Source organism: Oryza glaberrima, chromosome 9 (genome assembly GCF_000147395.1).
Source record: "Oryza glaberrima chromosome 9, OglaRS2, whole genome shotgun sequence".
Classification (NCBI taxonomy): Eukaryota; Viridiplantae; Streptophyta; class Magnoliopsida; order Poales; family Poaceae; genus Oryza; species Oryza glaberrima.
Window position 1 is genome coordinate 17105752 of NC_068334.1, and position 27448 is coordinate 17133199.

Here is a 27448-nt window from a genome sequence, read left to right on the forward strand (position 1 = left end):
GTACACAAAGTTGACAGCCATCGATCCGATCATCTCACTTTCTGAACTTCTCGTGTTAATAAGGATAACTCAAGGCCAGCAAAGTTAATTAGCATGCATGTTAGTTAGTGGATGTCTTCACCCTGACAAAGATTTCTGACTCTACAAGAAGACACATAGGCCTAGGTGGGCGGTGCCAATGTTTAGCTCGATCGTGATGTAAAGTATAACAAATGGACATTTATTAAACTCGAAATGACTAAAAGAGAAGAGGAGGAGAAAAGTGGCGCACACATGGTGGGATGCTGCAGGCATAATGGCACTATGGATCTAAAGCTCTATTCAGACATGTTTCGATTAAGTGCTGCGCTAATTAAACTCCGACATGACAACGCAGCCAAAAGTACAACGACCATTTTGGTGTGTTTTGGTTCACACCGTGGACGTATGCAGGGTGAGGTCTTTTGTACTTAGTGACTGTTTTTCCTGCTGAAAAGTCTATGCCCATCTGTTGGTATATCTAAACAGAACGGAACATTTTATGCGATTGGGTCCCTGACTGCACATGTATGCAAGTCAGTACAAAATTAGCCTTATTACAAAAAAATCGTTACTGGGCTTGATTTTGCAGAAGACATCAACAATGAATAAGCGAAGAATCGATCTAGGCCGAGTGTAGTTCCAAACTTTTTCTTTAAATTTATAACTTATTCATCACATTAAAACTTTCTTGCATACATAAATTAACTTTCAACTTTTCCGTCACATCATTCTAATTTCAATCAAACTTTTAATTTTGACGTGAACTAAACACACCTCTAATTTAAGACCGTCGTTTATACTCAAGTCGTTGTGGAATATCAATGCAAGCACGTCGACTGTTGGTCTTGGTCGCGGTCTTCGTGGACAAGTCTGATGCAATGCATGCCATGGCTGATCAAGGTCACGGGCCAAATTCAAATGCGCGTATATACTGTCCTCCGTGACACAGAGCCAGAGGCACGCATGCGGCATGCGTGGCGGCGTGCAACGTGCACGTCATGGCATGGCATGCCATCTTTAGCCACTCCCTGATCAGCGTTGCATGCATGCGTGCATGAATGCCGCCCGGCCATCCAGCCGCGGACCGGGCCGTCCGTGGCCTCCCTCTCGGTTTTCCAGATCTCGCGGCAGGCACAGTGCGAGCGCCCCCCGCACCAGTGCACCACTGTTGGCACGTGCATGCGCGCGCGCGCGTGTCAGCGCGCACACGTGAGCGCGCCCAGTGAGATGATCTCGCGCTGCGGCTGTTTGCAGATCAGCGCAGTGTGGTGGTGGTGTTGGTGGTCCTCTCGTCTGGCGCGCGCGCGCGCGCGGCGCGCCGGCCCGAGCTTGGAGGAGGGACGGAGGTAAGCAGGCAGGGCAGGGCCCCCGCGCGGAATGGACGGTGCGTGCGCGGGCGCGCGCCTCGTCAGCTCGGTGATCCGGGGGAATCGAGCCGTTGCGTCCCATGCGCGCCCTGTGTCGACACGGCGCCGACGCGTACGTGCTGCTCGATCGGCGCTTGCAGTTGGAGCCGTACGTGATCCGGCCGGGCCACGGCCACGGCCCCCCCCCCCCCCCCCCCCCCCCCAACCCCGGCGCGCGCGCTGGTGGCCTGCACTGCACACGCGCACGGCCGGCACGGGTCCATGTCTCCCCCCAATCAAGTCGATCGATCGGCTGATCATTCGTACACTCTCGATGAGCCGTCATTATGGCCTTCTGCATGTCTGCATGGCACTCATGGACCAAAGGGATCGACAGATAGAAAAAACTACTGTATATATATTTCTTGATGCATCAGTACATGGTGAGACTACTGACTAGGTATAGTACGTAGTAGTACGTCTTACTAGAACATGACTTGGGGCGACATCGACAGGAAGTAGTATGTGTTTTTCCCATACTTAGGCGTCCTTTGTAGACAGGAGCATTGCTTTGGAAATTAACGCAGGCTTGGACCGATTGCTTGGCCTTGGTAAGTCCGGGGGGCATGCAAACAAAAGGGCCGACACGAGTGTACCACAGTGGGGTGTACATCAGTAGTTCGGTACAGTGCTTTCTGGGTCACACATGTACAGCGAGAGCTAGACTGCTAGAGCTAGCATTTATTGTGACATATTGAACTGTACGTATCCTATTATCAGAGGATTCAGAAACTCGTTCGAGTTCTGCTAGTACCACTAAACGGAAGACCACCCCTTACCTAACCAATCCTTGTGGTTTCTACCGGCCGGATTCTTGTGGTTTATTGGGACAGACTGAGTACATGCATGTAGGCGCCGCATAATCCAGACGGATTGCTTCATTCAATTCATTCATTCATGTAGGAAAGGAAAAGTGACTGAAAAGTTAACTGGAGCGCGTACGTACGAGCCCATGTGGCACGCACGCGACATGGCTGACACGACGCCTGGCCCCTGCCTGACCCCGCTTCGCAGATCCGCCTTTTTTCCTTCGCCCAGAATCACGCGCGTGCGTGCGCCGCGCGGATGCGCACGCAGACATGAGTAGACGTACGTAGGCACGCCCGCCCACGCGATATGATCCCGTGCCCCCAACACCTCGCAACTTGTAAAGCGGCTACCTAAGCTAGTAGTACTACTACAGTAGTTGTAGTACTAGATCTCAATGTCTAGCTCCATCGATCGTACGCGTGCAAGGCAGGCGCGCGCGCGGCACCGTGGCCACACGCCCACACGCCAAGCCGGAGCCCCCCACGTCCCCACCACGCCACGCCCATCCGATCAGTCCCACGCGAATGCCCCGACACGGCGACATCGCCACCACGCGCGCCGCGGGCGGGGCGGCCGCTCACTCGCACGCATCGTCGTCGCTTCGCTTCCAACGTCGCAATCGCCGGTAAGCCAAAGACAGCTGCTTTGTTCCAACCGCGCGCAAAACCGGCCTACTAACCTTAACCTTTCTGAGATCTTACTACAGTATCTTGCGCCCGTGCAGCGAACAGCAGGCGAGGCGGACTGACTGACCGGCCACGTGCGGTTAATTTTGCATGCATGCATGGTCCTTTTTTTTTTCACTTATGTGGCGGGGAGCAGTATAGGAGTACTCTAGGACTCTAGGTCTGTACGTTCCACGTGAAGCGGCCTGGGCTTGTTGGTGATTGATGATGCGTCGTCGACCGATTCTTTTTTACCGTGGTGACAGGATAGAAAGTGAAAAAAGGGAAGTGCGTGCGGTGCGGTCGAAGAGCCAGAGCCACAGAGGCGGCAGCTTGCGAGCCACAAGGAGATCGCGTGGCCATGTCTTCTCTACGGCACGGCCGATGGGGAAAGCGAAAAGCGCAAGGCGGAAATATTCCTTTCCTAACACTCAGGCGGCTCGGCCGGCGGCAAACGATCAACTGGTTCGTGCGACGAATAAGAAATTTGTTACGTATGTTTATTGGTTTATTTACGCATTCATGCGTCTTTAGATTGTTCCGCTGTCAACTACGTGCTCATCACATCGTATCTCACCTCAGTTATCTTACAACGTAAGGTAATACACAGATGCATGCATGAAGAATGAAGCGATCAATGATATAACAACACTCTTTTTTTTTTCTGAATAAATTTTCTCCCCCGAATCATAAAGAGGAAAAGGAGGCAAGTGTGGAAATGGAGAGGAGTGGCCTGGCCGAATCTCGAGCACATGACCCCCTCGCCGTCCCCATCCACGGGATGCCCGCATTTTCCGGCCTCATGTGCCTCCCCCCTCCCCCGGCCCACACCCCCGCGGGCCCCACTCCCAACCGTCACGTGAGTACGTGACACGCCGTTGCCGCCCATCATCTATAAACTCCCCCTTGATGATGTACTTAACGTCTTGTTAATCAACCCGTCACCCACGCCCTAATTAGCCAGCCTTTAATCTCCCCGCCTCGGGATTAACCCCGCTAATGTTCGACTCGCGACAGTACGGCGCGGCCACGCGCGCCGCGGGTAACCACCACCCACGGCACGTGCGCTAGCTTGCGCTGCGCCGCTAACCGCCGTCACGTACGTAACGCCGTCGTTAGCCGCGCGAAGACCGTATAAAGCTTAACTTCACACGAGCAGCTGGTAGCTCGCGGCCCGCTGCTGGTAGAGGAGAAGGCGAAGCCAAGCCAAGCGAAGCCAAGCAAAGGGAAGCGAAGCGGAGAAAAGCTTGTCTTGTAGAGAGGAGGGGTCTCTCGTCGTCTCGCGTCGGAATTCTCGCGTTGTCGCCGCGGCATGATTGGTCCGGCGAGCGATCGCGGCGAGTCGGCAGCGGCGGCGGCCGGGAGGCGGTGGGATTGATCAGCGAGCTACAGTTATGGGCATCCAAGGTATGACGCACGCACGCATGGTGAGATCGAATGCAAAGCATGCGGAGATGTCCCGTGATTTTTTCTCTTTCGCCGTGGATCCATGGCTGCGTCGCCTAATTCGGCAAAAGCCGCGTCGGTCTCGTGTTGCTCGCAACGCAGGGAACAAGGCGACGACGCGCGAGCACGACTTCCTCTCGCTGTACACCACCGCCGCTAAGGATCCGTCTCTCCAGCTCCACGACGCCAAGCCGCCGCCTCCTTCCCAAGGTCAGAAAAAAAAACCTTCAATTTTGCCTCTTAATTTCTCGGCGCAATTCTGCTCTCTCTCGTCTCAGTTCTTCGAGCTCCGAACTAGCGGTTGCTTGGGCGGTAGGTAGATCTGTGAGGAGTTGCAGAATTTGGAAATTTCGCTGACAAATCAATCGGGATGGAAATCACGAAGGGGGGCAGAGTGCGCAAGACCATTGGTTAGTTAAATAGCAAGTCAGTAAGTACATTATTAGCGCTATCGCGTGTGATGGTAGGGGTTCAAATTTCGTGCAAAGTTCGTGATGGGAAGCGACAACCAAAAGCAACGAAAGGATCACGTGTGGGTTGGACGCAAGGAGCCGTCGACGGCCTTCCATCCTATCTGGCTGGGACCCACCCCTCCAACCCACGGGCTTAATCATGATTAGCCTGGTCATAACCCTAGTTCTAGCTTGTCAATACTACTAGCCTACTAGCACGTATACCCTCTCTAGCTTCTTGTTCCAACTTGTACTGAGATGTTAGAATTACCGCAGGTTTCTTCCTGAGGACGCACGACTTCCTGCAGCCGCTGGAGAAGCCGACGCCGGCGCCGGCGCCGCCTCCGACGAGCCAGCTGCAGCAGCAGCAGCAGCAAGCGTTCCCCGGCGGCATCGGAACGTTCAGCATCAGCCACGTCGCCGGCGCACGCCCGGTCGCGGCTGCCGTCGTCAAGGCCGAGCCGACGCCGTTCGTTCTCTGGGGCCAGCCCGCCGCCGCCGCCGCCGCGCACCCGGTCGCCGCACTAGGTACGCACATACATACACTCGTCTACAGCGAATACCTGCGGCGCCGCGCGCGCGCGCGCGCACGCCGCCGCGGTAGCTAGTGGACGCCGCTCTCGCGTTCGAGTTTGCCTTTTCCGGTCGCCGACGTTGACGCTCGCGGGGGCACACGCGCACGCGGCCACGCGTGCGCGGTGCGCGAGCGCGTCGCCTTTTCTCCTCTCCTTACCGCGGTCGCTTTCGCGGCATCACACTCGCGCGCGCGTGCGCGTGAGACCGAGGGAGAAAGGTGGAGGAGGGCCGAGGGGGAGGGGACAAGCTGGGCCTCGATCGGTGGGCCGGGCGATCAGAAGTTTGGGCCGGAAAATGGGGCCCATGTTGTCCGTGCAAAACTGAGCCTTCGTCTAGTCGTCACGCGTCCCACCACGTGAACGCCAGGTGCTTAGCCGCCGGACGCGGCCCACCACCGGTGGCCGCCACCGCGGCTACGGCCACACGCGCGTCTCCACGTAGAGCACCACTATCCCACCGACATGTGGGCCAGTGGGCATTTTCTCTGCTGCCTTAGACAAAAGCTGAAGGCGAGCACTTTGTCATTGTGTGTACTCCTCCACTGTGCAGGGCACCACCACCACCACCACCAGCAGTGGACGCTCCCCTTCGCCGGCGTCGGGCAGGTGGCCGCCACCGCGGCGAGGCAGCAGCAGGAGAGGAAGGGGCGAGTCGGGGGAGGCGGGTTCATGGACTCTGGCTCCAGATCCAGTGGCGGCGCCGGGTTCGACGACGACGATGGCGTGGCCGCGCGGCGTGAGGTCTCGTCCTCGCTCAAAGGTACCCCAATTCCGTTCAATTCCGCTCGGTTTCGCGAGAAATTTTGTTGTTCTGGGTTGCTGGCCGCGTCGATGGTGGAGAATCCGCGGGTTTTGCGGGGTTTTGGCATCGTTTTCCCCCAATTTTTTGGCCTGTGTTTTATGCGAGAAGCGGAGAAATGCCCCGTTGTTGGTGCTCACGAGGTAGTGTTTGTGTAGCAGAGAGGAGGAGGGAGGGTAGGGGGGAAGAAGGGAGGAGGAGGTCGCGTGAGCTCATGGAGATGGAGATGGAGATGTACTCGCGGTGCGCGCGGCCATCCCACATCCACCAGCTGCATGCGCGCCTCGTGGTCTCCGGCCGCCTCCGCTGCACCTCGCCGTCGCTCGCGCTCGCGCTGCTCCGCGCCGCGTGCCGCGTGCGCGCGTCGCCGTGCCTGCGTCCCCTCGCCCACCACCTGCTCGACCATATCCCGCGCCCGCACCCGCATCTGCTCCACGCGGCCGCTCGCCTCGCGTACCGTCTGCGCCTGCCTTCCCTCGCGCTCCGCCACTATGTCGCCCTCCGCACGCACCACCCGGTGTTCCTCCCTCCCGCAGCGGCCATCGCGGACATGCTCAAGTCTGTCCGTGGCCGCGCCGCGCATGCCCACGCGCTACGCGTCACCGCCCACGCAGGGGACACTAGGTTCCTGGATAACACACTTATCGCGATGTACTTTGCCTGTGGAGATGTCCAGCGCGCACGGCTTGTGTTTGAGGGAATGTGTGACCGGGATGTCATCTCATGGACATCGCTAATCTCAGGACTAGTGCAAAATGGCAGCCCCTTGCAAGGTATACAGCAGTTTGCAACGATGATGCACTGTAATGTACGCCCTGACTTTGTGGTGCTAGTGACCATCGCCAAGGCGTTCATGGAGCTTGATAACCTGCCAGGTGCTGAATCAGCTCATTCCTTAGTTGTCAAGGGCGGTTTCCATGATGAACAAGATGTGATGATCACATTGACAGCCATGTATGCCAGCTTTGGGTGCTTAGTAGCTGCGAGGGCGCTTTTTGACATGGTCCCACCCCAGCAGGTGAATGTGATCCTGTGGAATGCCATGATATCAGGTTACTCCAAGAATGGATTTGCCAGTGAGGCAGTGCATTTATACAAGCATATGCAGCTGGTTGCTAGGAACTTGGCTCCCGATTCTATCACTTTGCGATCAGTAATATTTGCATGTGCTCAGCTTGGCTCCACTGAGCTTGCGGCATGGATGGAGGATTGTGTATGCCGCAGTGAGTACAGGGAGGATGTGCTTGTGAACACAGCTTTGATTGACATGTATGCCAAATCAGGGAGCATCTCTCATGCACGTGCAGTCTTTGAACGGATGCATGTGGATGATCGTGATGTGGTAGTCTGGAGTGCTTTAATCACGGGTTATGGTGTGCAAGGCCTTGTCAATGAGGCTTGCACTCTGTTTCAGGACATGAAGCTTGCTGGAGTAAGACCAAATGACGTGACATTCCTTGGACTTCTATCAGCATGCAACCATGCAGGTGCTGTTGAGAAAGGATGGAGCTACTTTCACTCTATGAAACCTGACTATGGAATTGAGCCCCAGCACCAGCACTATGCTTGCGTGGTAGACCTGCTTTCTCGTGCTGGACAGCTTGATAGAGCCTACCAATTTATACTGAATATGCCCATCAAACCAGAGATGACTGTCTGGGGCGCTTTACTCCATGGTTGCAAGATGCACGGGCACTCAAACATGGCCATGGCTGAATGCGCAGCACAGCACATTTTTGAGTTGGAGCAGTCCAATGCAGGGCACTATGTTCAGCTTGCAAACATGTATGCATCTGCAGGGATGTGGAGCCAAGTCGCTGGCATGCGAGTCACCATGAGAGAGAGGGGTGTCACCAAGGCAACGGGGTTTAGCTTCATCGAGGTTGATGGAGAGATGCACTCATTCCATGCTTGGGATCACTCGCACCCGAGGGCCACCGAGATATTCGCCATGCTGTGCCTTCTTTCTCCAACTCCAACCGGGTGAAAGTTGTTGAGTGCCTTTAACTAGCCATGCATTGTTTGTATCCTGCAATTGTTTATGACCTGAGCAGTCTTCAGTCAGCATTCATTCTGTTATTTGTATCTTGTTATGATAATGCAACCACAATATATTTCACAACAGAACACCTGAACCAACGAAAAGAAAAAGAAAAAAATATTTTTTACATACCAGTACAGCTTATTTATTTACATATATGGAGTAAAATATTCTATGGAACATTCCCCTCACCTTATTTGGTACTAATGAATTTTTATTTATGTAGCAGAGTTGACAGTGAGGGTGGATGGGAAGGGTGGGAGCTGCAGTGGAAGTGGTACTGATCAGCGGCCCAGCTCACCACGTTCAAAGCACTCTGCTACCGAGCAGCGTCGGCGCAGCAAGATCAATGACAGGTAACATTTCCTGTATCCGGAGTTTCTGAACCATAGAAATGGCTATTACAGTATGATTGTCTGCAGGACCTTTGGTGCTGTAGATTATGTTTGACCACATGTTATGTTCCCTGGATGAAGAGAATATACTGCAGGAATAGAGTGCCTGGTTATAAAGTATTGCAAAAATTTCTGGTGTATTTGTACATATTGAGGCAATGTTTGTACCTATTAAATACAGTGAATTTGAAAAGAAATCCCAAATCAGTTTTTTAAACAAAAATCACAAAAGGGTATAAAGTGCACTTTACTGAGTTATGCAAGAGCACATTGGCACAAAACTACAAATCCTCTCCATCCAAAAAAACCCTGAAGTTCTCTTTTTTAATCTTGCAATCTGGAAAATCGAAGACATGAGTACTAATGCTTGTTGAAGACTAAGCAGGTGTCTAGAGGATGCATTGTCTAAATAACTTTTGGACATGTAATTGGTCAGGCTTCCCTTTTGTATACTGACAGGAAAAAAATGTCTTTGTGAAGTCTCTTAAGTCTAGTATTATGAGTAAATTGTCATATTTTGTTCATGATAAACAACTGGAACCACATTCAATCGTCAAAACCATATGAATTTCTGAGATCATAAAGGTTATGCATGTAACGCTACCAAATATTTACTTTGAAAGATCGTAGGTATATGTTCATGTGGAACGGAATGGGTCGCTTATATGAAGTTGAGCAAACACTTGTGTAACTGCTTCCTTTACTCTGCATCATTTCCACAGGTTTCAGATACTTAGGGAGCTGTTACCTCATAGCGACCAAAAGAGAGACAAAGCAACATTTCTGTTAGAGGTATGCTCGTAGCAGCAGCCTATTTGATTCAATTAGTCTCTCCGAGGTAATCAGCTTGGTTATTTTTTTAACACCCTTTCTAATGCAGGTTATTGAATACATACGCTTTTTGCAAGAGAAAGTGCAGAAGTTTGAAGCTTCAGTCCCTGAATGGAACCAAGAAAATGCAAAGATACTTCCATGGGTAATTACTACTCATTTTTATCCTCCAAGCCAGCGCTGCTTGATTAGCATTTTTATGAAGTCAAATTTTGGCTGTCTGCGTCTCAACACAGTTTTGTATTTTGCAGTCAAACATATACTTTAGATCGTTCTGGAAAAATTCACAAGTAAGTTACTGTTGATATTATACCCTTTTCAAATAATTTCATTTTTCAATTGGTATTCTGACCAGCATCTTCCTCATGCTCTTGTGCTGCAGAGTAAAGGTCAGAACCCTGGAGATGATTTGCCTGATCCTTCACAGTTCATCCGGAATGGGTCCTCTTCTGGGTATAATTTCACTGGCAAACCTGATGATAACCACAACATGGTGACATCAGCAGCTGCCTCAGGGGCACAAGAACTGGTGGAAACTGACCATGCAGCTAGCGTGTCCTACAGATCAGCAGAAACTCCGACAAACATTACCAGTATGATTGCTAATCCACAATTGATTTAATTTTTAGAATAGTTTTCTCTGCTACCTTTCTGAGACCAGAAGCAGGATTGGTTATTCACGAATAAATCTTTCTTTGAACGTAGACAATGTTACATCCCGAGCCCAAGCCCAGTGGGCTAGTCCGGCTGGTGTGGATGACTGTGCAATGAACAGCGAAATGTTAAATAACCAACAGTTGGCAATTGATGAAGGAACAATAAGCTTGTCAAGCCAATATTCCCAACAGTACGTCTTTAAAAATATAATTCCCAGTGTTATTTTGTTCCCCTTGCTGGGAAAAGTACATTGATGCATAGGTTTGTTTTTGTTGACTTACTACAGGCTACTTGGTACGTTGACTCATGCCCTTGAAAGCTCAGGTGTTGATCTGTCCCAAGCCAGCATATCTGTGCAGATCAACCTTGGCAAGCGAGCTGTTAAGAGACCTGGTGCTGATGGATCCTCCAGTTCTAAGGTACATCAAAGATATTCATATGCCCGGCTAGAGATTCATTTTAAGGATACACCATCAGCAAAACTTGAATAGTCACAATCATTCCTGTTGCCAGTTTGTGATGAACTGCGAACAAAATGAATTGTTTGACATTATCCTAGTGCATGCGCATTGCTTATTAGACATATTTGCATGAACTTAACTCAAAGTCTTAACCGGTAACCCATACACACACCCCCACACCCGCAAACCCCCATAAAGAGCACGGAGGTGATTCTCACAAATATATCTAGGTATCTAACATCTGGTATTTTGCATTGATCAACGCCATCCTCCCCGACAGATATCTGATCTGATGCCACTTTACATCTATGTAGGAGCTCCCCAGTACATCAGCGAACAACGAAAACATGGGTCACCAGCTGACGATGTTAGGGGGTGGTACTGAAGAACTTCCATACCCAACGAAGCGCCATAAATCGGGCAACAGCTGATGGCGGTTCTCACTCTGTTGCATCATCCAGACCGATTGATCATTCTTTCCTCCCTACCAACCAGCCAGGGCATTCCAGAATTGGATGTACATTATGTTAGCAGTGACGGCATCGCGTTGAACAAGGCAGACCTTGGTGTAATTCTTTCATTCAATCACTTGGCCAACCTGTTTTAAGAAAAAAAAAAAAAAGACCAAAGAAAGGCGCTTCTCATTGTGGATTGTGAAGCTGCTCTTGTACACAGGCTTCCATTCCTATGAGAAGCTCCCCCCTGACAAGACAGTCAGTCCTACGTTGTAACCTGTATGATAACTCAGCTGCACCTGTTAGCTATGTGAAGTAGTAATTCGTTGAAGTATTCTAGATCTCTAGTGCTTCATTGCACATCACTTCTCTATCTCTGACCTATTGTGCTGATGAGTGAAGTATTAATCCTTTTCGGTTGTGACTTGCTGGCTACTACTGATGGGTTGAAGTACTAAACATGCAAGCTCATAGATTCCGTGGACTTGACATGCTAAAACAAAAACCAAATGCATGAGTAAAAATCAAACTCAGGAAATCGAAGTATTTTTCTCTTTTCCATGTGTGCTTTTGGGATGCTGTCATCTCCTATGTTTTCTTCTCTTTTCTCTGTAATATTCCCATGTAATCTCGCTAATTGTCCTTCTGGGCTCCCGTGCTTGCGCAGACTAAGCTTGTCTTGTGTAAGCAACTTCGAAGTAATGTATATTCAGCTAGGCAATTCGCTCCACCGGTGACGCTTCATAAAACTCCAAAATTGTAAGTCTTCGAAACCCGGTGACTGCCGCTGATGCTGCTGCTCTTCTACGCATGCGAATGCCGTTGCAATGGTCGCACTAGGGAATTTCGCGAGCGCACGAGGAAGCAATACGTTGGAGTATTGTAGTCCCTATTCAGTACGCATCATCTCCGATTTATTTCTCACTCTGACCAATTATGCAGATAGGTGAAGAAAATCCAGCCCTTTGAACTACTTGTTGGCTCGATGACTGGTAGCCTGGTACTGTTGGATTGGAGTATCGAACAAGCATGCAAGCATTTCAATCAAAAGCATGGTGACATCAACGTGACGGTTCGGTACCTTCAATACTTCAAGCTGGAGTTTGAAAAGCTAAGCTTGCGATTTGATCATGTGTAGTAGACAAAAAAAAAATGTCAGCATATGTACCGAAAGGCTATCTTAATTCTTGTCCCTTCCAAGACAAGGTGGACTTGACGTGCTTGAAGAAAATCCACACAGTAAAAGATCAATATGGAACTCAAGAAATCGAAGTCTTCAGAAGCTCCAGAACTGGAGTCGGTCTTCGAAACCCGGTGACCGCTGCTGATGCTGCTGCTGCTCTTCTACGCATGCCGATGCCGTCGCCATCGCAAGGATCCGCACTAGGGAAAGTGGCCACCGCACACGCACCCGCACCCACCACCACCTTTGTCCCGTTTCTTCGCCGTGCAGCCCGTGCTCACCGGAACGAGTGAGAGAGAGAGAGCGAGCGCGGATTTTTTTCTTTTATTTTTTTTTGAACTTTTTTAATTTTTAATTTTAAAAATAAACCTTTTCAAGAAAATTTGTAAGACATGAACCTTTTGAACATGCCAGCGGAACTAACATAGCAAAGCAACACTATGAACCGATCTGGCTAGCGTGACAACGTTATTTGCTCACGCTATCCTCACTAGCGTGGTAAGACAAAACCATAACGTCTGTTACATGTCGTCTCGGTATTGTTTTGTCATGACATAAGTGCTTAAAAAAAAGTTCAGATTAAGTTTTGGAAGGATCTGTCCTTAAAATTTTAAAATAGAGAAAATCGAGAGAGAGAACTACGCGCGCGGCCGCTGCGTTTGGCGTACGTGCGCGGCTCGCCGGATGCCGAGAACCCGACGACGCGCACGCACGACGCTACGCTCCACCGGGAGCACGGCGACATCGCGCCGGTCAATTGGTGCGGCGCGCACACGCGCGCGTACCACCCGCGGGCGAGGTGCGCTTGACGCGAGCGATTTCCCGTGGCAACTGCACGTGCACGCATGCACGGATGCACGGGTGCAAGCTGCACGCACACGGCGCGGGTGGGGGCATGTGCAGTTGGTTGCTTGCGGCGGAGGAGGAGTGGCTTTAAAACTCGAAGAAGTGTGCGCTGCTTTCTTTTGCGGTAGCTTCAAGGAGACGACGAGTGAGGAGTGACGACTTCAGATTCAGAGGGGGCACAGCACGTGGAAGTTTCTTGGAATGTTTGTTCAGTGCACATGTTACTATCTCCGTAGTTATATACTTAAACCGGTCAACATGAAACCGGTCAACATGGAACGGACAAAGCTTATAATAAATTAATAATTACGGGGAGAGCAAGAGTTTCTGTACGAGCCAAAAGAACTGTATATACTATGTGAAACCCCGCGCGCTGCTGCGGGAGTTTAATATGATAACAAAAAGTAAAAACAATGTGTAAGATAGCTTACAACATAAACTTACATAAGTTGATGTGATTTAAATTTAAATAGTATATAAAATGATGGTTCAAATTTAAAAGTAAGATGATTTGGCTTCACGAGAGAAGAAAAGGAGCAAGATAATTTAGACCATATATCTAAGGGCTAAAAAATTAAAATGATATGGCTTAATGAAAGAAAATAGAAATAACATTAACTAAGTGAGGATGAACTATATAGGTATATAGGATATTACAAAGAGTGATGGAGAGATATATTGAAATATTATGTGAATTATGTTCAATGATTTAACATGCTTCCATTTTACTAATCTCTAAAATTTAATAAATTATAAAATTATAGATAATATAGTATGCTTGCATGATGATTAGATGTAATAATTGTTAGTGGATGATGATGTGGTATCTTTGTATGCTAAGCTTTAATATTTAGTGGGTTATAACTTTATAGTTATAGTTAGAGAGGATTACCAGAATTCAGCCCGGCGAAAATGATAATTCAGAATTCAGAAACAATCAGGAAAGTACATGCATGAACCACCAACTGCCCAAATGTAGTACAGAGAAGTACAGTGGAAGAATTTTTGACAAGTCTTGATCCGTATGTATATGTACGAACAACTCAACACCTGTGAGCATGTATGCTTATATTTACAAAACAAAATTACATGCTTATTTTTGGGAGAAAACGGCAAAAAATTATGCCAACGTGTATGTTATGTAACAGTCACCTAGCAAAAGGAGGCCAAATTCTCTCATCTCGTGTGCTTTTATTCATCAATACAGCTGGGCCTCCATTTATTGCCAATTCAATCTGCAATATAATCCTGAAAGAATGTGTAATTCTGTATAGTGGGAGGGGTGTCACAAAACTGATAGCTCTTCTGGTTGGTGCAAACACTCATGAGGATTTGCATAGAAGTAGTCTTCTTCCTTAGGTTTGTCAGGAATCATCTGCCTCCTTGATGGCGCGCCCATGCGGCTGCTATGCGACGCCTTCACAGCGGAGGAGAAATGGTTCCAGCTCATTGTGCCGTTTTTGTACTGATCAACGAGCTCAACTATAAGCTTCCTATCTAGCAGTACAGTCTTCTTGAAGCCCAAGTATCTGTTCTCATAGGAACAAGAAAGAAAATCAATCCCGTTATCTAAAGAAAAGGAACAAGAAAGAATGATCCAATCAGAGGTTGAACGGGAAAGGAGATAAATGATTATTCAGAGTTTCGGAAACAATATCAAGATTGCAGCGAACAGTTTCAGCTTACAGCGAACAGTTATCAAGATTGCAATGAATACGCATAGAGCATCCAGTTTAATGTCTAATTATTTCCACGATGTTGAGTGGAGCATTTCAGTGTATCATTAGGTGAGGGTTTGAGGACATCCTCCCATTGAAAGAAAGGGTTTGGATCATGCAGCATGATATGGGCTGCCATTTATAGAGGTAAGTGGTGGGGCCGTGGAGGTACTATATGTTTCAGAGTTTAATAACAAGAACTTCTGTTTTTGTTATACTACAGTATAATATAGTAGGAGGAATAGTGTAGGCTGGCAATTGTTTCTCAGGTGTTGTATGGCAAAAGTATTAAGCAAAATGTTACCAGGAGACAATTTATCAGCAGTAACAGAATTCTGACAAAATATCTGTAGTAGTGGAACTTGACAAAATTACCTGCGATGACCTTCAACAACTTTTGCCATATTACCATCATAAGTGGGGATAAAAATATCACTCTCCAAGGATACAATGTAATCTAATGCTGCCATCTGGGAGGAATGGTTCTGGAAAAACCTGAGATCTGAAGGCAATAATGTCTCTTTTCTCACCTGATCATCAACAATAAGGAATAAATTTTAGAAATATGGGACATGAAAAGAATGAAGTGCTAGTAAGCAATGGAGATGCTGAACTGACCACATTGGGATAAGCTGAGGTAAGGGCAGCCATTCTTCTTTGCCCACCGTATATTTCACCAGCGGCAATGTATATTTGATAACTGCTATCAACGTCTAGTGCCTTTAATACCATTGCAGTCTCCTCCGGTGTTAATGGACAGAGCCCGTCGTTCCTCTTTGCATTTGAGTCAATCACCTTCTCTTTCCACCATGGGTAAGCATATCTTCCATTTCCAAACACAATCCATTTGTTAATACAGATGGCAAAAATAGTGAGAGAAAAATTTTAGGATGAAACTTATATACCTCATTCTTGTGAGCTCCTCAGCCTCCTCGTTGCTGCAACCATGTGTGCAACCAGAGAACGCGAGCATGTCCATTTCATATCGCAAGTGAAGAACCAGAAAAGGGCCATTACGACGAAGAATTCGAACCACACGCCTACCCAGCTCTTCTATCTCAGGGGTAAATCTCAATGCAGCAAAATTGACACGGCACCTCAATTTCTGAATCTCCATAGGTAGGCCATTATTTGCAAGGCGAGCATCAGTTTTGTTCAGATGAACGATCTTGTACTTCCTAATCAGTGGTAGAATCTGTTTTCCGCAAATAAACACTTACAATCCTCCCCTGATTTTTGCACATGATTTTCAGTTCATGATGAATACATCAACGAAAACGAGAGATTCACCAAACCTGATTTTGGTAATAAGATATATCAGACCAACTGACAGGTGGCATCGAGCGAACATATCCCAGTTCAACTCTTCTTTTCAGCCTTGGAGGCAGCTCTTTCAGTATCCGAACCTCGTCTCTCAATGATGATATGAAGTAATCCACATCAAATATATCCTTGAACTCACTGTAACAAAAGAACCAAAAGAGGATGAGTCAGGACCATTCTCAACTGAATTCTGGCAAGTGTCAACTGCATGAACAAGGCTCACCTAGGATCAGCCCAAAATGAAGTTTTGTCCAGTTCTGGGACGATAAGGGTGACGTTCAGGTATCTTGCAATCGTCACCATATCACATATCTGACACAAACAATCAAAATTCAGTACTTCCATTGACAGATTCAGATATACTGACTTGCAAAGCTGATGCATAATGTATTAGTAATGTATTCACAAACAGACATACAGCTGCTCGCATCTGGTTAAGCCCACCGTTGCAGGAGACCATCAGATAGCCATTGTTCTTGTAGATTCCTGGACATCGAATAAACTAAATCAAATCGAAGTCCATATTTCCATCGATAGCTTGAATGGTAGAGGCTCAAACAGAGTTAGAGTTAGCAGAACGCATGGAAGATATGAAACGATTATTGCAATCGATCAACCGGATTAGTCTGACATGAACTGATCGACTAAAACTAAATCACAACATGGATATGAACTGAATTGATCGCCAAACATATCAGCAAGCTATACACAGAACTGATAAATCAACCTCCCAAATTGGAAACGAAATCATTTGTAATCCCCGATAATGAAGGGGAAGGGGAAAACATTTGCAGTAAATGCTGAAATATTCCTAACCAAACAGAGAAGGGAAGCCCAAAGCTCAAAAAATCAAAATCCAAAGAAGTAAAGGAAAGCGACGCCACGATCGACTTACTCTTCGGCGGGAGCGCCGCCACCGCCGCTTCCGATGCTGATGATTCTGCCCTCTCGCCGCGCGCCGCTGCCGCTGCCGATGCTGATGCAGCCGCCCTCTCGCTGCCCGCGGCGGCAACCGCCTCGAACCGGCGCTCTACGACGATGAGCGGCTGGGTGAGGCAGCCCGACCACCTCCCGAGCTCCCGCGACGTCGCGAGCAGCAGCGCGCAGCACAGCCAGAGCACCACGGTGGTGCTCGCCCGCGCCGCCCACACCTTCGCCCGCGCCGCCTCCCGCGCCTTCTCGGCCGCCGCCGCCGCCTTCACCCCGCCCCTGCGCATCTCATCCGAAGGCGCCCCGCCGCCGCCCAAACAGCCGCACGCGCAGCACAGCACAGCACCCGGAAGATCCTCGCACGCCGCGGTCTTGCGTGATCAAAGCTCTCTCTCTCTCTCTCTCTCTCTCTCTCTCTCTCTCCCTCTCTTTGCTATGGGCTCCTCCTCGCGTGCTTATCGCCTTCCTGTTGCTCGGCTCGCCGCCAAGCCAGGGTGGGCGCGGCGATGGCGACGGCTGCGTCGGCGGCGGCGGTGGCGGCCACCGGCGGCGAGGCGAGGCGAGGAGGAGGCGCGTGTCAAGACGTGCCGCGTGGTGGCCGCGGCCAGGTTGGCATATTATTTGTACACACACGGCGACACGGCGCTGTTCGAACAGCAAGAGAACCAGCCAAGTAGCCAACCCGTGCTGTGTGGACATGGTCCATAGACCAGAAGAATTCTGGTTAGTGGGCCCACATGGTCAGTGGGTGAATTGTAGGATACCAGTACTCGGGTTGGTGCATGGAGGGGTTCGAGTTTTGACTTTCGCACCAGCACTGTGGATCTCGTGATACTACTAACTCCGTCCTTAAGGATTTTGACATTTTGATTATACTACTCCCTCCGTTCTAAAATAAGTGTAGTTTTGCACTATTCACGTTCAACGTTTGACCGTTCATCTTATTTGAAAATTTTTTATTATTAGTATTTTTATTGCTATTAGATGATAAAACATAAATAGTACTTTATGTGTGACTAAATATTTTCAAATTTTTCGCAAAATTTTCAAATAAGACGGACGGTCAAACGTTGGGCACGGATATCCACGGCTACACTTATTTTAGAACGGAGATAGTATTTGATTATTCATCTTATTAAAAAAATTTAGAATTATTATTTATTTTATTTATGACTTACTTTATTATTCAAAGCACTTTAAGCACAACTTTTATATTTGCACAATTTTTTAAATAAAATAAGTGGTCAAACGTTATACTAAGCAAATAGTAAATATCCCTTATATCAGGAACGGAGGTAGTAGTACTTTGAAAACACTGACATGTGGGGCTAGTACTATATCCCTGGCCCCACATTTCAGTGGTTTTGCGTGGTTAAAAGGATTCTCAAATGGGGAGAGGAACTTGGCGCCGAAACTCTCATCCTAACTGGAAACTAATCAAACTATGGAGAAGGAAGAAACGTTCCTATCGGAAACAAGCTTCCACGACAAGGTTTTATTATTATTATTATTCTACTTTTCTAGAAGGATAAGCCGGTTTTTAGATGGAAAAGTCTAGCCCGAAGGAAATTCCTGCTAATTTGGTTGATAACAATAAGTATAGTTATTTTGGTAGAAGTAATGATGGTATTATTGTATAGTGATGGGTGCATGATTCTCGGGTCCTGGTGTCCACGAATTTCAGCGAGGCTAGGAATTTACAGTTGATTTTTATCTCTTTGAGAATGTGTTAAGGTGCACATTCATGAATTACTTTAATCGGTGTACAATGATTTGAGAATGTGTTAAGGTGCACATTCATGAATTACTTTAATCAGTATATAATGATGTATGTGCATATGGGTATTTCATGTAATTGGAAAAAAATATTACCTCTGTTTTTTAATAGATGACGCCATTAATTTTTTCTCACATGTTTGACCGTTCGTCTTATTCAAAAACTTTATGTAAATGTATAAGATATAAATCACACTTAAAGTACTATGGGTGACAAAACAACTCATAACAAAAATGTTGTTTTTGAATAAGACGAATGGTCAAACATGTAAGAAAAAATCAACGGCGTCATCTATTAAAAAATGGAGGGAGTAAATAGCTATTTTAGTTTGCGATTTATATTTGTCGAGATTTTGTTAGATTAGTCTACCGTTCAAACCATCGTTCCAAGCTTTGAACGCCATAGATTCCGCATACAAGTAGTACTCACAGAAAAAAAAGAGAGATTGGTGTTAGAAAACTCTGAAACTGCCTTGTACAATGCATTAAACGCTGATATTACCAGAATATTTATTATGGAGACATCGAGACGCGTACTCCAAATCCACGATAACAATCGCATGGCATACACCAGCCAACACGGCGACTTCACCGAGCAAAACGGTGGCCTACAATGCCATGACAACTACTACACCCATGAGACGGAAGAAGGCGCGCACGAGAAGCAAAGTAGCTTATCCCAATCAAAACCATGCAATCAAAATGGTACACACTTCAAATTGTTTACACATCCAATCTACGAAAGTTACGTGTCCTCTGAACTCAAACCAAGCGTATCGATTCTCTGATTTAAGAAAAATCAAGTGTCTCCTTCGACCTGTGCAGCTAACGGAGGAGCCAGACAAGCTTTCTTGGCGGTGGGAGAACTTGGGGCAGTACTCCTCCCGTTCGGCTTATCGTGTCCTCTTCTTCAGAAGAACTCGCTTCCAACACGCGCCGATTTGGAAATCTTTCGCGTTGAACCGTTGTTGGACGGCGGACCACCTCCAAAGTCGTGGATTGCCTCACCCGGACCGCTGCCCACTCTGTGATCAAGGTCCCGAAACAACTGATCATCTCTTGGTCGCTTGCCCGGAATCGCGGCAACTTTGGTGGATCGCTCTTAGTGTTATCGGCCATGCCGAATGCCTCCCGCTCAATGAGCGGTCCTTCCACGGCTGGTTGTGTGACAGCCGCAAGAAGTTGACCAAGGATCATCGCCGGGGTTTCGACACCATCGCCACGCTGGCAGCTTGGACAATTTGGAAGGAAAGAAACAATCGGGTCTTTAACCAAGAAAGCACTAGGGCTATGTCAGGGGAAGCGGACCTTTGGCGGATGGCTAGGGCAGCCATTCCGGTCATGGTAGTTCATTTGTTCACGGGTCGCCAAATTCCTTAGGAGATTAGGATTTCTGTTTTTTCCCCCTCCTGTACCCTGTCCCCTTCTCTTTTAAATTGTTTGGCCCTCCTGTAATTACATTTACTCCTTCTTAATAAAAAATGGGCGTCTCGCGTATTCCCGAAAAAATCAAGTGTGCCAATCATGGCTATTGGATACATGCAAGACAAATCATGAAATCGAAAACCAAAGTGAAACACGGAGTAGATCAGCACTAGAAAAAAAATGGAAGCAATCAGAGGCCATTCATCGCATTTTCCAACAAGGCCATGATGAGCTGGAGCATCAACCACCGCACCTATGGCGCAAGCGTGGAGGTGTGGAACCCATGGAGAAACACGCCTGGTCGAGTACTGCATGAGAAATTTTGCAGATAGAAAAGAGTGATCTCATGTCGAAATTGGCTTGCTTCTCGAAATACTTCGATTTAGATTTGGAGTAGTTGCCTTAAGAGGCTAGAGCACCTGCACCTGCAAGCAATCAAGGAGTCAGAAAACTCAGCAGCTGCTGCCTGGCCCTGGCACATGAAAATGGTGTGGACCGAGTGACAGAATGGTATGGAAATAGCTAAAGCTCGTGTTACCACTTGCCAGACAAAAAGGGCAAAGTAAATGGAATGATCTGAACATTGGGATTTGTTTTAACTGTATATTAGTTGTTTATATCACTGATCCATACGCACCAACACCTAATTATTGATAAGTGCACCGTGCACTACAAGTCTTAATAATTTACATCGCTATAGAAAACTAAATCTTTAACAAGGATAAGATCAGAGAAATGTGCTCAGTACGTTTTAACAAGTCATATGAAGTAGCTGGATAGGCCATGTGTATCTCGCAGATATGGACTACATCACAAAATGTACATATGAGTGTTACATGCAATCTGATGACGCCTCAAGGAAGCTTGTTAAAAGATGGTTTCATTCAGATGAGCAAAAAATAAGAAAGGAACAGACAATAACCTGATATATCATGCAGAAGTCAAAAGTGACATCCACTCTCTACTTTTTTGGGGGGGCTCAAGTAGCTCTGTATTTAGCACCATCAACATCACCTATCATGTTGGAAGGTCAACTTGGTCATAATTCATCATGAATTGGTGATGGATCTCCTTCGAAGAAATCAATTTGATGTAACCAATAGTGCTTTAGCATAAAATTTATTGTGAGAAAGGCTAGATAATCAGAATACAAGATACCAGATATTTTCAACCGCTGTAGTAACATTTTATTGATGCTACTACCGCAGATAGTGCAGGCTACTGACCTTTGATAGCGGAGCAGTTGATCTCCTGTCTTAAGAAAAACACGTGCTACCCTGAGAGCACAAGATAACAATCTGCTCATCTCACCTAACAGTCTGCGATGCAGAAAATTACAAAAGCACATGCTCTTCAACTAATAAAGGACTATGAGCTGCCAGATCTTACCACAATGTAATCAGTTTCTGCAGTCATATGTCACACTTGCACAAAACATTGAAGCGTAGAAAGCCCTGAAAACTATCACACTATTTTGCAGCTGTCATTGTCATCCAACCCCAAGGCTTTCATGAGAAATGCATACTCAAAAGCTGTCTCATCGCAATGCATGAAGCGTCCACCCTCACCAAAATGACCACTTTGCATATTAGTTTTGAGAATGACAGACCAGGAACAGGATTGGCATGTAATATCTCTCACTTTTGAAACCCATTTAGCAGCTTCCCAGACTCCTACCCTGAAAGTAAAAGAAAATGAGAAATTCAAGGATTTACGAGAAAAATAATAGTGATTTGAGCTGAAAGGAGAAATAATACAAAAGATGAGCTGGCAGTCAAATGCAGAACAAGCTTGATCCAAAGTGTACGGAAATGAATCTCAAGAGTAGCAAATGGAGTAGAGCAAAACCTTGTATCATTAAATGAGGCAGTTACCAGAACCGGTGGGTAGCATATGTCAGGAGATAAATTGTCATAAGGAGAATAACTACGAATAGTATCAAATTCAGTGGAGATATTAGGGTCACCAAATTCTTCATAATCCAAGATGGTTAGAGGCAAAGTAGAATCCATCATTGTATTGCAGATATCAAGAAAAGGGACCTGTTTACAAAATCATGTTACTAATAATGTATGAAAGACCAGACACATAATTTACTAGCAGAAATGAACATCGTAGAGACAATAAAGGCATAATGAAATTCCATTACCGCTTGAATTATTTACTGTAGTCCAGGAATTTTCTTCTCTTTTGAGTAGCAATGTATTGACACATTAGAAGATGATGTCAAAGATTTACCTTTAGAACTGCAGCAGAAAATAAATCCGGCAGCATATTGATGACTGCACCAACCAACAGGCCACCAGCACTGCAACCTATAGCACAAAGTCTATTTTTGTGAACAAATCCTTCCTTGATGAGATGTGTACCACATGCAGCAAAATCTTTGATAGAATTTATCTTGTTAGCTTTGGTGCCTGCAAGATGCCATGATGAATCCCCACCACCCCTGCACGATTAAGCTCAAGAACCACAATCAGCATGCAACACAAAAATTGCAGTTTCCAATTAAAAAGGTATTACATTACTTTGCTTTAATAAAGAATATCAAAAACAAAATGAATTAAAACAACTACATTATTCTGTTGTGGCAGCTAGGATCATTCTACATGCAACTTTTCAGCTCAAACTCCATGCAGACCATTCAAAGTTCTGTACCTTGTAACTCCACTGGATTAAAAGGAAAATAAAAAGTAGAACTAGAAGACTCTAAATAGGCAGTTTTCATAATTCTGGTAGGTTACTCTTGAGCCCTTGACTCCTTTCTCCCTCGAGAGAGGGATCACCGAATGTCCAAACCTACTATATTGATAGGAATAAGAAAGCTGGGATTCCTTGCACAAGAATAAACAATGCCTGAAATCCCGATTCATCAAATGAAAAGGCACAGCTCAAAATGTAGCAACAGGGCAAAAGGACAAAATAGGAAATACTGAAAGATGATGGAAAGTGCAGATATGTAAGCTTAATAGAAACTATACCTAACGTCTGCAAATGCGACAACCCAACCTCGAGCAAGCAGACTTAACCTATCAGAACACCAGCTCTTGTCCAGATCTTCTCCATAAGCTCCATATCCATACAAGACGCCAGGTGATTCTCCACGACGATGTGCTTCCCGTGAATACAGGATCACTAAAGGTACTGAGACACCATCGTGTGAAATAACTTGGACCCTTTCACAAGAAAATAGCTTGGATAGATCACTCCAACTCTGTGAGTCTTCAATAAGCTGAAGGTTTTGTTGGATGCCTGTAATATTGGATTGCAGCCCAACTGTGCATAGATTTGAGGAAAGGCCAGTTACTTCCTCTTGGTGAAGGATTGCAAATGTCCTCATTCTCATGTTATAGTCCACTGTTAAGTCTGGAAGCTACAGTAAGAAAATTAAAGATTACGGAAACAAAATTTATCTCTGGCTTCAGTTATCCATCGCTTGCATTGTAACATCAACTTGCTCAATTAACACAATAAGTATTGCAAGTAGACAGAATTTATTGTGAAACTCTTTTTCTTTTAATATTTTGGGTTGTATGGTTAGTGCCATTGTGTGACACTACGTGAACATAAAGAGATAGCCCATGTCTGAATGTGCACAACAGAATTTCATGGGATCTACAATATAAACTGCAGCATCAAATCCTGGACAGCAAGTCATCAAGAAAACAAGAGGTAACATGGGCATGGAATAAAGAATCTCCATTCATGCAGAAAGTATAACAAAGTAAGGGCAGGAATGACTTACCACTGGTGATGACAAAACCAGACGATAAGTAGATGACATGAAGTCATTGTTGGATCCAGGAACAATGCTGCATAAGTCTGACGGTACAGGGAAAAACCATGGATCAAGATCATCAAGTTCCTTTTGCTCCTACAAATCACATTAGTAACAGTATCAAATATTTGAACATAATAAAACAATCAAAGAGCATAATAGAACAAATCTAACATTGAAAATCAAAGTACTTGTCAGCTAGAAGACTAGAAGTGCGTTAGATGAAGCTACATGGTCCTAGATGATTCATTGCATTCAACAAGCAGGTCTTTCAGTGAGCTAAATCATTAAAATGTTATGGTCCAAAAACAAAGTTGCCTATTAAATGTCTTGCTCACCTCAGTACAAGCAAATTGTATAACAAATTTAACAAGAGCTGAGCCAAAGAATATACCTGAAAGTCAACATCAATTGGCAAATTGATGGAGCAAATAAGAGGAAGACCGCTTTTTCGAAGAAATAGAACTAATTGTTCATGAAAAATGTCCATATCCTGAAAGGTATAATATGATCCAGGGAGTGCAACAACCTAGAAACAGCCATTGAAACACCAAATTTTAAAAAGTAAGGACTCTGATTTCTCGCGATATTAGAATCAATCTTTACGAGCCAGGAAATGAAATACCCATGATACAGATTATTAGATTAGTGCATTAAACTAAACTTGTACATTTCACAGGATCGGCTTTCATTGGCATCATTAGACGGAAAGAAGAGCTAGTAATCATTGCTCTACTTGCTGCTTTAATATATGTACTCCAATCAACGCAGCAGATTTTCAAAGTGTGGTGGGGACAATTCCTTAAATTTGACTTTCTTCATCAGATTTGCAATGTGGACAGGTGATTCCCCCCCCCCCCCACTCTTTCCCTACAAACACATACACGCACGCATGTAAGGCCAGGCAGAGACAGAGAGAGAGATAGACCTGCCATTTATCCATTTCTGACTTTTCAGCTCTGCACCTGGCCAGGTAGTAACCACCATTTGCTGTTTCAGTACCTTCTAAGGGTGCATTAGTAAGGATGTAGAAAAACCCATTATGATGCTCCAGAAAGTACTGCACTTTGTCAGAACGTTTCTGTACGGGCCATAAGCCACCTCTTACATGACCAGACTCCATCACGTACACCTGCAATGACATGACCACATGAGAAGAAATAAGAGTAAAAGAGAAACAAAGTGGCGTGAAGGTGGCAAAATGCATTTTAGATGAAAAGAGCTGAAAAAGAAACCTTCCTCGGATGATGTCCTAGTGTTTGAATTGATAGTGACATACTTGAAATCTTTTGTGCTTGTGATATCCACACAACAGTTTATATCTTTCTCCATGAAAACCAAAAAACCTGCCTGATCTGATTGCAGATCTTTACAGAGAACCCTATAACATGCAAACATATCAAAAACATCAAACGTATCCTTACAAGTTTCATAAGCTTATCAGACATTGATCTTTTGCAGGAAAGGGAAATTACTGATTAGGTCGTAGAGTCTCATCACAGACTGTGTAAAATAAGTTGTCGCTGTTGCGAGACCATGCTAAGCTAACTATTCCCTTGTGGGGTGAACTAAAAATGGTGTTTGTCGACTGAATATCTTTCACTTCTAAGGAAAACAACTCATCCCCAGATATATCAAGAGTATATGCGAGAAACCTATGATCAGGAGAGATTCGACAACTCCCGATGTGCACATAACCTGCATAAGTTTCAAGACCAAATGATGAACTTTTCATATCTAGGTAAATAAATAATCCTTACTATGATGATCAGTAATGAGTAGCTTAATTTGTTAAGCATGCAGAGTCCAGACAATACTGCATAAATATAGCACACACCAAATTTTTCTGCAATCTCATTCCAGTCAAGCAACACCTGCTCCTTTTTTGAACCAGAAATGAAATCAAGGGCAGCTCTTGCTAGACCACCAGAAGACCTCAATCTTCTGGATAAAACTGGGTATTCCTTACCCTCTGGAACATACTGGTAATATAACCTGGATCCACAGAGCAAGTTATGTTATAATTCTGGATTTACAGTATGAAATGCTCAATTCAAATAAGAACAGTATATTGAATGGTATCATTTAACTTGATATAAAAATATTGCAGCAACAAAACATAATATAAAGCTCTTTGGTTTCCTGTCTTATATTTGAACTTGTTTCCAACCATAGACATATACACAGAATGTGATATCTCCAAGAAAACTAGGCCTGATCAAACCAATAAAAACATGTCCTCACTAGCATGTAAAATTTCGATTTGCAACGCAGCCTTCCATCTGACATAATCAAAAGAGCCAAAAATGGAAGCGCATTTCAGTGGTGCAAAGGCAAGTAAAACAATCTCAGTATATTACACTACAAGGATTGGAAAACCAACCGTAACGTTACACTGGAACAGTTAACTCATTTAAGCACACAAAAGCAAAAGGCAATAATAAAACAGATCGCTCCTGAGTGTCCTTCAAAATAACTCTACATCCCAATGCAGCCAAGCCAGTCAATATCTGGCTTAGCTATGCAAAAAATGAAATAGATGCATAAATCTCAACACTACAGAAGCAGCCAGAGGTTTGTGAAACTACAGCAACTGCTATTCATGTAGACTTACGAGTGTTTCCATCACAGAATCAGCCTCACTCCTAGGTCCAAACGAATCCGCAAAGCTAACACCATAGAATCATCCCAAATGCGTAAACCTCAAAACTACAAAATCAAAAGTTTGTGAAACTACAGTAACTGCTACTATTCCCGTAGATTTGTGCATTGTGTTGTGTTTCCATCACTGAAGCAGCTTCACAATCACAGGCCATAGCTAAATTAGGTATAGCGGCGATACAGTTCCAATCCACACAGTGCGTGCGTGACCAAACTACAGTACCAAACGGAATGGAGCAATACGAACCAGGGGCCCCAGGGCTGAGGCGGGGAGGCGGCGGAAGGGGGCAGCCGCGCGCGCATCTCGGCCGCGAGGCGCGCGCGGAGGCCGCCGCCGCCCTCGCCGGCGGAGTCGACGAAGGCGTCCGCGTAGGCGTTCTCGGCCTCGAGGAGCGCCGCGAGGTCGGGGTCGGAGGTGTCGCGCATCCAGTGGTAGGGGTCGCTCCACGACCTCCCGTGCGCCGACGCCGTGAAGGGGACCTTCTTCGCCACCGGCGGCGGGAGCGGGAGCGGGGCGGGGCTCGGATGCTGCGGCGGCTGCGTGGGGTGGCCGCGGCGGCAGGAAGTGGAGAAGAGGCGGAGGACGGCGGGGAGGTGGTGGCGCCGGCGGAGCATCGCGCCGGCGCGGCCGCGGGTCGACGGTTTTTCGGTTTTGCGCTGTTTGCTCGTTGTGAGTAGAATGGGTTTGGTGCAGAAGAGGGTTTTTGACGGGTTTATTAGGCATATCCTTTTGGAATGGATAAATTTCAAACGAATTTCTGTGTAGCTGTGCTAAATTATAAAATCTTCTTTTC

At 46.2% G+C, this 27448-nt stretch overlaps 3 protein-coding genes across 5 annotated transcripts; 1 reads left to right on the top strand and 2 right to left on the bottom strand.

The window, feature by feature from the left end:
- Nucleotides 1–4055: 4055 nt before the first annotated feature.
- Nucleotides 4056–11387, top strand: LOC127783992 (pentatricopeptide repeat-containing protein At3g12770-like). Of its 3 annotated transcripts, XM_052311161.1 has the most exons (12): nt 4056–4309; nt 4451–4558; nt 5077–5328; nt 5926–6135; nt 8445–8571; nt 9333–9402; nt 9491–9586; nt 9693–9731; nt 9824–10034; nt 10147–10288; nt 10385–10517; nt 10874–11387. In XM_052311161.1, exons 1-12 carry the CDS (start codon nt 4297–4299, stop codon nt 10988–10990), a joined length of 1518 nt encoding a protein of 505 aa, XP_052167121.1. In that variant the 5' UTR covers nt 4056–4296; the 3' UTR covers nt 10991–11387. The 3 variants fall into 3 exon arrangements, with proteins under 3 accessions (XP_052167121.1, XP_052167120.1, XP_052167118.1); XM_052311160.1 differs by lacking the exon at nt 4056–4309 and having other exon boundaries at nt 4338–4558; XM_052311158.1 differs by lacking the exons at nt 4056–4309; nt 4451–4558; nt 5077–5328; ... (6 more) ...; nt 10385–10517; nt 10874–11387 and adding an exon at nt 6142–8166 and having other exon boundaries at nt 8445–8573.
- A 2695-nt stretch (nt 11388–14082) lies between these two features.
- Nucleotides 14083–17607, bottom strand: LOC127783994 (rhamnogalacturonan I rhamnosyltransferase 1-like). The gene is made up of 8 exons (XM_052311163.1): nt 16980–17607; nt 16503–16570; nt 16308–16396; nt 16057–16222; nt 15667–15956; nt 15380–15584; nt 15137–15291; nt 14083–14572 (listed from the first exon to the last, which is right to left on the bottom strand). The coding sequence occupies exons 1-8, from the start codon at nt 17299–17301 to the stop codon at nt 14329–14331; spliced, it is 1539 nt and encodes a 512-aa protein (XP_052167123.1). The 5' UTR covers nt 17302–17607; the 3' UTR covers nt 14083–14328.
- A 1735-nt stretch (nt 17608–19342) lies between these two features.
- On the bottom strand, nt 19343–27323 carry LOC127783991 (uncharacterized). The gene is made up of 14 exons (XM_052311157.1): nt 26902–27323; nt 25831–25988; nt 25469–25691; nt 25232–25374; nt 24922–25124; nt 24388–24522; nt 23961–24089; nt 23197–23588; nt 22454–22664; nt 22064–22257; nt 21605–21893; nt 21442–21534; nt 21138–21229; nt 19343–20640 (listed from the first exon to the last, which is right to left on the bottom strand). Exons 1-11 carry the CDS (start codon nt 27267–27269, stop codon nt 21680–21682), a joined length of 2370 nt encoding a protein of 789 aa, XP_052167117.1. The 5' UTR covers nt 27270–27323; the 3' UTR covers nt 19343–20640; nt 21138–21229; nt 21442–21534; nt 21605–21679.
- Nucleotides 27324–27448: the final 125 nt, after the last annotated feature.